The following is an 11,210-nucleotide window of genomic DNA, read 5'->3' as shown; positions in this document are numbered from 1 at the left end:
TCAATGGTACCCATCTCATCTGTCTCCTCCAAGAAGAAAGAAAAATACAAAAGAGAAGAAAGTAAAAGAAAGGCGTCAATATTCATTTCATATCTACATTTGGCACATTGTCAATCTTGAACAGACTCTAACTCTAGCGTTGTTTGATCTTTACCCCTCAAAACAAAGAGTGGTAATGTAGTCCCACGATTCATCTTCTTCATCCATTTACCAAGGGACAACAAAGAACATAGTATCTATCCTCACTAGTACAAAAAAATGAGAATCATCTTCTTAGATAACCAAATTAGTAGGTCTGACAATTTTGGCCAGCCAGGATTTGGCCACCCAACATGTAGCATTTCCCTTTTGTTTATGTTTTTTTTGGGGAGAGCTTCCTCTCCTGCTGATGATGCTGCTGGATCCTAAACGAAGAATCCAGAGAGAACAAGACCCTTAAGACTTCTCAACTATCAATGCATACAAATGATTGGAGAATGCCCGCCTACAAAATGATCAATCTATGTGCCTAACACTACACCTAACCAGAACAATGTAAACTACATGTAGCCTCAGAAACCCCACTTGATTATACCCATACTATATATTACAAAACCAGCTTGAACAAAGAGGACATATCTTCAGGCAGGTGAGTTCACATAGTGCCCTGTTTTCCGTCTGTGCCTGCTGTAATCTGATACGAACCTGAAAGAAAGGCCACATCCCTCAACCTTGCACTTGTATGGGCGCTCACCAGTGTGCACACGTATATGCTCAGTCCTAGCCCATGCCCACTTGAACGACATGGTGCAACCTTTCCATGGGCACTTGAGGGGCCTGTCATCGTCATGAACACGTTTGTGAAGCATTGCATACTTGTGGTTGCTGAACCTCTTCCCACACCCTTCATGTGGGCACCGGTTGCGTTTGTGCAAGAGAAGCTCTGCCTTTGTTTTGAAACTCATGCGGCAGCCTTCAAGGTCACACTTGTGAGACCCCATTGAGTTTTTATTCTTAGGAGGAAGAGGAACATCTGAAGCTTTGCTCACCTTCTTTCGCACCAACTTCTCCTCAACTATTTTACTGGTGTCAATTCCACATCTACTGGTTGCATCCTTCCCAGCCCTTGGCCTCAACCCTTCACATGGACTCCTGATAAAGTCACTGCAACCGAACTTGTTTTCCGTCAAATGGTCTGCTTCTCTTTTTCTTTTTCTTCTTTTATCTGTGCTTGATCTGGGTTCTAAAAGAGTGGACTCAATGCTTTCAAGCTCTCTATCATCCTGAGATGAACAAACTTCTTTGTGAAGCAGGTTTTCAACATGGGTGTCTCTTCGGATTCTGGAACGTTTCTGGATTGGGGCAGGACTAGGCGGATTTATAAGTGTATCATACTCAGAAAACTCCTCATCATTTTCATTTGTCAACTCTTTCTTTTGCTCCACTTCATTATCTAAAGCCACTCCACCACTCAAATTTTCCTCAGCATTGATCCCTCTTGGAACTTTGTAACATTCCCCCCCTGAGATAGTTACAGGCTCTTTTTCCACTTGCGTAATGAAACTAGGGACGGGCATCCCCTCATCTGTTCCATCTGAAGTCTGGATATCTTGTTGCACCTCAGTGTCTAAAGTCACACCATCATGCAAGTCTTCTTCAGCAGAGCACCCTCTTGGAACTTCAGGACATTGTTCCAGTGATACACAAGGCTGACTAACTTCCATTGGTGAAACAGAACTTGAGACAAGTTCCTCGTTATTTCTGTCTGGGGAATGGATCTCTCTTGATGCAGTAGGCTCATTTGTTGGTATAACATAACTTGAAACTGGTTCATCCTCGGTACTTCCATTTTCAGACTCAAGTTCTTGCTCCACTGCATCTGAAGACATGGCAATACTAATGTCTTCTGCAGCACGAATCTCTGTGGGACCTTCACAACTTTCTTGCATTGAGGCAAGAGTAGGCTGGTTTGTCACTGCAATATTACAAGAAACACCTTCTGTTGAGGCAAGAGTAAGCTGGTTGATTGGTGCAACATTACTTGAAAGAGGTCCATCATATTCAATTCTGCTGGTGGTATGGATCTTTTGCTGCACTTCATTGTCTAAAGTTGCACACACGAGAACCTTACTGTTGATGCAAGATTCCTCCAGAACAACATTTTCCATCTGTGCCTCAAAGTTTCTCACAACAGGATCAGCAATATGGGGAGTTGGAGGTTTAGAAAGATCAGAAACCTCATTCATCAAAACATCCCCTTCAGTTGAAACATTGCACTGCCCTTCAGAAACCAGATGAAAAGACTCATTTGTGATGCTGATTTTTTCCTTGCTTTGATTCTCTGCCTGCATTCCAGACCTCTCATCAGTTGCAATGATAAGTGGACTACCACATTTTTTGGCATAAGTTGTCTTGTCCTCCTCCTTGGTTTCATCAGTGCTCTTGATCTTGGGTTGCATCTCAGAACCATCCCATGTTGCTACATTACAAGCTTTGCCATCAATGTCAAAATCATCCAGAGTGTGATTCTCACTCTGTGTCTCAACAACCACTAGTGTATCAGAGGCAGGGGAATCTTCAATTCTTGATGGAGCAGAATTCAAGCTCCCACCACTGGTAGCTGCAAACCCTGAGGATTCATGCTGCATTTCAGACACTCCGGAAGCATTAGAGAAAACAAATACTGCATCACTTTTGGAATTTCCTTTGTTAGAAAGGTCATTTTCAGTAGCCTTCCCACTTTGCTTATCGCGGTCTCCATAAGTAGCAGCTGAAACATCTTTTGACAGATTCTTTCCAGGGCATCCATCAACTGTACTTGCATCTGTGGAACCACCCAGTTTTAACTTAGGATTCCTTCTTGAATATTGAATTAGTTTTTTTTCATTGTTGACAATGATGCCATTTGACCTTCCCCCCAACACTTCATCCTTCTTTGATTGAGCTGTGTCGCACACTTTACCATGGGAAGAATGGTTTGACTTTCTTGAGCGTGATCTTCTAGACTGCCATTTGACGGTCAAGCATTCTGAAGTGGCACTTTTTTCAGAGAACAATCCACCCAATGTCAGTGCATGCTGTACTTGCATAGATGGAGAGTTCTTTCTGACCTTGGCACAATACCGTAAATTGATACCCAGTTTTGATGTCCAGTCTTCTCCGCATTCATCATGTTCTTCATCATCAATTGCAAGATCTATCAAGTTCAGATCTTCTTGGGATGCAGTATCTAATGGAACCTCATTATAATCAAAAGGTTTACCAATTTCCTCAGAAACGGCCACAGCATGTGCCTTCATTTTCTGATAGTCTACATAAATTAAGAAAATTGAAGAATAATTATTGTTGAAATCTGGATGGTGCACATGTATGCTCATAATGGTTGGTTGACAAATAAAAAGATGTGTCACAGACTAATAGTAAACAGAAAGTGGGTATTAAACAATAGCTGAATGTGTCTCATTTAGATATTAATTAATTTCAACATCATTCAGAAACCAGGTTTATCCTTGAGAGAGGTAAAAAAAAAAAAAATCAAATATCATAAAATAAAAAAGGGAGAAGGTGATTAACTTTAAAATTAGGGGTGGGTATACAACTGTATTTTGCAGCATAAATCATTGACATAGTTAAAGCCTATCTTACCTGAATGGCAAATCATAAGCATGTTTACTCCACCTTTTGACTGCAAGAGTTCCACAATCTCAATGGCATGCTCCAGGCAGAAAATCCGTGGCCTCAGAAATTTACTAGAGGTGTTCCATTGCGTGTCAAATTTGGTTAATAGTGACATTTTCAGATCCTTTGGTGGTAGAGAAACATCAGGAACAGGAGGGAGATTCTCTGCAGAACAAAGCATTAATTAACTCAGTACAGCACTTGTAGAGGCCGAGTTTAGTGGTCAAAAGGATTAATCCTATTCAATTTCATGTTTTCGTTTGCTTTGATGAGAAGCTACTGGCACCAGTTGAAGATACATTTAAAAATGTCATTCTTCCCCATGGTTGTTTGGTCTGCTAATACATCTCCATAAGATGGGAGCCTAACTTATATAATGTGGAGACTTAAGACTAGTTCTATGCATTCTTCTACAATTCTTTTTAACACAGTTTTATGTACAACACATTTAGCTGATTCAGGGTCATGCCAGAAATACTAGTAGAAGTGGTAAATGCGTACATGTAGATGCTAGAATCAATGACAAACCAATCTAACAATATGATAGGCCACAACATGGTTACAGAATGAAGTACGGCTTTAACATATAATCCAGAAAAGTTCAATGACAACTTACTTTTGACAGAATAAGATTAAAGAAGTGAGCAAATTACCAGGCAAGAAAGTATGTAGACCAAATACCTGGAATATTGCTCTTAATAAACCCATCACAATCTGGAGAGGAACAAGCATTCTCAGGTCCTGAGACTCTGGGGCCTCCTTGAACCAAACGATGATCCATGGGCTGAAGTTTCAGGGATGCTTCTTCAGATGGTTGTACCACAGACATAAATGGAAAACCAAGTATTCCACAAGCCACACATGCCAATGTACCCGAATCAACTTGAAAGTCACATGATAAATCGTCACCATCCAGAGACAAATCATTGAGAGTCTCTATATACAAGTTCATCTCATGAATCAGATCATTCTGAATATTATTGTTGTTTTCAGTATGAATATGGGAAGCATTTTCTCTTGGTGAGGTAGAATCAGTAGCAACTATGCTGGGCAATTGAGAATCTCTACTTGGATATGGAAGTAAATCAGCATTCCATAAAACAGCATGGCAAGTTGATACTTTTCCAAGAAGATTAGATAGCTTAATGTTTTCTTTTAGAATATCTTCTATAAAAGCCTTCTTTACTAACAATTCTCTTTCTTCCTTTTGACGATCTCTCAGACGAGAACTGCGCACACCTGGTAGTAAGGATCTTGGCACTCTGGCATCAAAACAGTCCAGCAAATCAAACATAAGAAACAACTAAAGATATGGTATCCACATGATATTTACATGGACACAATAAGCAAAAACATATGATGTAAAAGCAGCATCGCACAAAGTAAGGGTAAATGCAACCAAAGTATCAATTTCAAATGCGAAGTGTACAGTAGAAATCTGCCTACTGAGCCCTTGTTACTCGTCTATGGCCCTAAGCAACAACTGATATGTTAATTATAACAGCACCATCTCCACAGAGAAACTCTTGTGGTTTCAACTGCCCCCGCAGAGACTCTCTAATGCATTAAATAAAAGGAAGAGCATTTTCTTTTAAGGATAAAAAGGAAAAATTAACAGTTATTACTTATTTCAGCTAATTCCACTTTCCAAAACAATTACACATTCCCTTCAAAGAATTTATTATATGAAAAATGAAAGTAAAACAATAATGCTCAATTATCAGTTTTCACAAGATGTGCATTAAGGCCCAACTCATTTCATTAGGACCAGTCTAATTATAAAGTTTCCAGCCCATATTCAGAATTAAAGCATATTTTGAAATAAACCTAATGAAATAATAAAAAGAAATCCCCCTCGAAAATTGCAACTCTTACAGAATCAAAAGTACATTCATAAACTATTTTACAAATACATAAATTTACATATTCCTGGAAAAAATCAAATTAACATCTGTAAACATGTTTCAGAAGTTGTGAACCACCAAGATGAATGGCTGGAAACTTTGTTGGTCACGGATACCTGAGTCTGGCCATTGAACATCAAATATTTGGAAAATCTAATCTTGTAGAGGAATTAGGCAAGAATACTACAATCAATAAACATTCAAGAGAAATATCTTGTATAGATCTTCAGAGAGCAGTCTAAGAAGCAATGTGGACAGGATATTTCAGTCACTAATTTTGCTCAACAACTTAGGATCAACAGAATATTTGAAGGAACTATAGTGAGCTAACCTTGAGACAAAAGACATGGTCAGCAGGTATAGCAGCTGCTGATGAGAGAGCATGGGAAGATAATTCATTGCAGCTCTGCGCACTGCAGCTTCCTTGGCTACTGTGAGCCATTGTGGGGTTCCAAAGTTAGCAGCTTCCCCACAATTGAAACCTAATTTACAAAAGGAAGGCTATAATAATCCATTAAAAGGATAAAAATGAATACACTCTGAAAGAAAAATTCAAGGAAACTTCTTGTAATAGCAACATGCCTAATATAATCAGGCTCTCTAGTTAACTCTAGTCACTGAGACATTGATATTCTAAGAGCAGAATAAACATACAAATTACTGTTACAGACATCAATCAGAAACGCCAATGTTGAAAGGGAAGATAAAACAATATATATTAGCTACGACAGAAATGGATTAGCAATGGCCTTGCAGAAAAAGGTGCTTGCAAAGTGACTTGGCAGAAGAGTTGTAAGGTGTCCAATTAATTCTTTTGAGCACTTTAAGTCCAACTACACATTTTCAGCTCATTTGCAAGCCAAAATAGTCCTGCTCACAAAAAATTTGAATCCTTTGCTTTTACTAGAAACAAAATAAATGGAAATTTATTCATATTTTGTAAACCAACTTCCACTCCAAATTTTTACAGAACTTCCATCTTCTAGGTTGTCTTAGATTAACATGTGTTTCTCCAAGTTCCATACACCAGGTGGGATGTCTTAATACAGTAAGATCAGTATGTTCGGGGCAGGAGTTTATAAGTTAAAGAATCATATTTTCAGAAAAATATTGAAAATATGAAAACTATAAAGCAATTACCATGGCTGAATCCTACATGGTAGGCCCTTGGAAAAGTCACGACAAATTCACCAGGATTCTGTACTAACCTACAGGAAAAATAAGAACATTCATGAGTACAGCTCCAAAAAAAAAAAAAGAACAGAAACAGCAACTCAGTATCATAAGTCAAACCTAAAACATTTTCAATTACAGAAAAGTATAACCCTCACATAAATTTTAGAATGCTAATTAGAAAGAAAGCAACCCACCTACAACATGGAATGCCCGACGCAACAACTACCTCAGGTGATAGAAGAGTTGTCTTCTCGCCCAATAATGTGAGTGCAGCTGGAGATAAGAGAAACTGGACCTGAGTTACAAAAATGCTATAGAAGTGATAAAATCAAACTAATTTCAGATTGAAATGAACTGTCTACATTAAAGAAAGTAAAATAAAATGGCCAGACTAAGAACTGTGCCTCTATTTAAAAAAAAATCAATGAAAATTTGGCAAATTTGGGGTCAGTAAATTCCAGCTGCGTCAGGACAGAACTGCAAATTAAATACTTTGCGAAATTGCCAAAAAATCAAAATTATTTGTGGGACCAATTTTTTATTAAAGCTTCACCATCTTAAATTATTTAAAAAATCACCCTCCTACATGTGGCAGGTCCAATTTAGAACAACCTAATTGAATTTAGATTCCGCAAATTTAAAGTACTTCTTTGGGTATATATTTGAAATTCTATTCTATATTATTCATTTAATTATTTATTTTTGAAACCATTCTATATTCATATCAATTATGAATAACTAAGAATGAATAATTAATAGCCAAGATCTCAATAGCTTACTAAATTCTTAAACATGTGCAGTTCCTTCTTTGTGAGACCGCTTAGCTTACAGGTTAGAGCATTGCGTTTGAAATGCAAAGGTCCTTAGTTTGAACCCCGTGGATGGCTTCTCCTTAATTGCTTGCCTTATGACACAATTCCAATTCAATTTGAGAATTAACAACTCCTAACCCACAGATAAAAGTATACTCGTTTGGAGTAGTTTAAGGGTTATTAAGACTCAACGGTTCACAACCCCTACCCTGAACCTAACCAAACACTCATATCTTTACTGTTCAAATGGATAATCACTGACTGCGTGTGTGAATTACCAATTGAAAAAAAAAATGGAATTGTAAGTCATTCATCAAGTGAAACATCAATTGATGACAGGATAGAGATGATATATTCAGCGAAAAGATAAACATGCTGGCTAAATGAAATATAATTAGGAAAAAAGAAGAATTACATTCAAAAGGTAAAACAAGAGCTACAAATGCTTCAAAATCTTAATAGCAAAAAAAAAAAAAAAAAGCTTATTTAGTGGCTCATCATTTGAAAGTCTACATGGTCCAACCAAGTCAGTCACTTGTGCTCACTGTCATATCACATGGAAACAATGTTGAGTCATAGATATGCACAATTCAGGTATATCTATTGACAAGTGGCCATGCAAGATGGGGTAAATGCTAGCAAAAACATTGTGAGCCCCTGTTACTGTTTAAACAGAGCACTCCTCTCCATCTATAAATAATACAGAAATATAGCCTTCATTATTAAATTTTTTTGCTTTGTGAACATAAAAAACCCCAAATTAACATTCCAAGAAAATTTGGCAAAAATATACTAGAGTTCGGCAAAAAAATGCTAGAGTTTGTCAAATTAGTAAACTCTCAAAACATTTTCCTAAATAATCATCTAAAAATATTACATACCTAAATGATCAATGTTGACACCGTAAGCCTCAGAGCGAATGACTTCCTCAAAAGCAAATGCATAATCTCCAGGGACTGCATACCAAGTTTTTGCAGAGCCAGTATGGAGAAAATTCATGCTATGAAGCTCATGATCTTCAACGTGCCAAGCAAACCAGCTGAAAAGCATACCAATGTAGACCATAGGAGAAGTAACACCTGGAATATCATCCGGCATGAAACGTGTAAGTGAGCCGGGTGAACGTGCAATTATTTGTAAGTTCCATGGACTATTTGACAGCTTCCAACCCGCAGTACCTTCCATCTCATTAATAGCACTTGAGCTCTTTCGCCTAGAGCATCGTGAAGTGTCATCTGATAACAATGTTGATGAAGTAGTAGGTGGCTTTGGTGTCTCCAAAGAAATATCAGGTTCATTTTTGGCAGAAGAATCTTTAATCTCATCATTAAGTGAATCCGTTACACTATCTATCTCATTATTCTTGCAGTCAGAGTTCTCTTTACTCCTTTGGTAAAAATTCCTCTTCCTCCTCCTCCTATGAAAATACCGAGACTGACCCTCCGGTTCTCCAAACCCAGACCCAGGAATATCATTTGCATACTCCACATAGATTGGCTTCTCAGAAGTTGCCTTCCAAAACATTGCTTCTACAACCAATGGCGATACCTCCTTAACCATTCCCAATATGCTCCGTGAAAAAACCTTAGACTTAGACTCAAACTGTTCCAATGAATATATCTCCCCACTTTGCCATACTTGCTTATGAACACCCAATTGCGGACTCTGCGCCGCCCCTTTTGTTCTCTTCACACTCTGCCCCAATTCTTGGTGCCTGGTAGTAAACACAGCCCGCGCCTCCCCGTCATTACCCCCATCCCAGAACCCGTTTTCGACGAAGAACAAACGCCCGGACAATTCACATCAGAACCCAATTCCGGCGACTTTGAAAGGACTTATTCAAGTTACAAAACACATATTTCTTAGAAGGCTTGGGCAATGGTGGGATAATCTTACAAATACCAAAGGCACTAGCTTGCTTCTCAATTTTCGATATATAGGCAATTGGGTCAGCAAATTCAGTGTCAGTTGGTCTAAACTCAGGTGCCAATGGCAACCCTTTTAGCCAATTGGGTATTTCAACATTACCCATTACACAACCAAGATTTTTTCTCAATACCAACACATGAAATGGAAGTCAATAGTATACAATTACAGTACACCACATTAACAAGGGTGGTACTCAATCATACACAATAAACAAATCATTATTGAAAAAGAAAAAAAGAAAAACCCTAGATTGGAACATTAATGGTGAAAATTGTACATGGGTTTTGTTGTGATTGAAAGATGAACCCACATTAAAGCATGGAAATTTATTATCAAACAGCAAAAAATGCAAAGCGCAATTTAGCAATAGAACCTGAAACAGCGAAGGAATAGTGTATGATTGACCTTCTAAAAGCACCACACAAGAGGGGAGAGAGAGAAGAGAGAGAGAGGAGAGGTTTTTGTTTGTCTAGGTTTTGAGTGACAATTCTTAGCCGGCGCAAGATAGCGTGCTCTGTGCGATCAGGCTAGGTTACGCCGGGCGGCATAGTGCACGGGTCGGTGGTTTCGTTTTGGCTAAGGTTTGAGGCGAATGGGGTTTGGATGTGTTTTATATACCATCGGGTGTACGTTAGCATGTAGCGCCAAGCGGCCTCGCTGTATGGATAGGGATGTCTATGGTGTGTAACAGGAGTACGTTGTCCAGTGATGATCAAAAGAATTTTCATTTTTTTGCAGATATATAGATCAGAGATACTTGTGGGGGTCCACATTAATTTCCTCACTTCCCAACTTGACGTGGCACTATTCATTGTATTCAATTCTTTTTTGAGTTCAATGAATTTTTTTTTCCATTTAACTTTATTATTAGAAGGATATTGTTAGTTGACAAGTTGTGAAAGAAAATAGAAAACTAGTCTCTCGAGTTTTTAAAACTCAAGTTCAATAGCAAATTGAGTTTTAAAAACTCAGTTCCAGACTTTTGACTCAATGATGTGGCTAAAAATTCAACGTAGAACTCAAGTCTCTAAGACTCGACTTTCAGTGCGTACTAACCCTGCAAGAAGAGGAAGAGATCCACGAAGAAGAAGAAAAGAAGAAGAAGAAGAAGAAGACCTAAACAAAACTATCTGTAACCTCTCAAATTTCATTCAATTTCATCTCTCTTCCGTAGCTTTTTCTTTCAAATCATTCACATCTTTATGAGTTGTGTGTAATTTGTTTAGATCGTTTGCTCAATGATGGAGATCGTGAACTGTACCGTAGATGACGATTGGGATGTGCTTGATGGAGACTCGATTTGTGTGTGTTGTGGGTCTTCTTCTTCTTTCTTTCTTTTTGCTGGGTTTCCTTCTTTCTTCTTTCTTCTGTATTTTCTTCTTTTTCTGGGTTTGTATTTCTTTGTTCTGTGTATTTTGAAATCGAGTGTAAAAGACTCGAGATCTATGTGGCATTAACGTGTCCAACTCGGCAAGTAGGAAGCGAGTTTTTAAAACTCGAGTTTTATATGGAACTTGAGATGCTAGTTTGCAAATACCTTTCATACCGTGCTAACTTACTATATTTTATCCCCTCACTATGCTAGTCTCCAAATATCCCCAGAGTTCAATGGCTAATAACACATTTTCAACCCCATTTTTCATTTTTTTTTATATTAACTTCACCTTTATTTTATATACTATTAATAAGAGTTTTTTTAAAAAAAAAAAAAAAAAAAAAACTCGCTCTCAAC

General features: G+C 38.0%; 1 protein-coding gene across 1 annotated transcript; it reads right to left on the bottom strand.

The window, feature by feature from the left end:
* Positions 1-62: 62 nt before the first annotated feature.
* LOC112025120 (lysine-specific demethylase ELF6) lies at positions 63-10,187 on the bottom strand. Its single transcript, XM_024057784.2, is given in 9 exon segments — positions 63-3,289; positions 3,625-3,822; positions 4,339-4,919; positions 5,893-6,043; positions 6,702-6,769; positions 6,932-7,010; positions 8,431-9,343; positions 9,346-9,383; positions 9,386-10,187. Coding segments are annotated over 9 exon segments (4,893 nt in total). The 5' UTR covers positions 9,582-10,187; the 3' UTR covers positions 63-620.
* Positions 10,188-11,210: the final 1,023 nt, after the last annotated feature.

The sequence above is a fragment of the Quercus suber genome, unplaced genomic scaffold (genome assembly GCF_002906115.3).
Source record: "Quercus suber isolate HL8 unplaced genomic scaffold, Cork oak 2.0 scaffold_129, whole genome shotgun sequence".
NCBI lineage: Eukaryota > Viridiplantae > Streptophyta > Magnoliopsida > Fagales > Fagaceae > Quercus > Quercus suber.
This window is presented reverse-complemented; position numbering and strand designations above follow the sequence as displayed.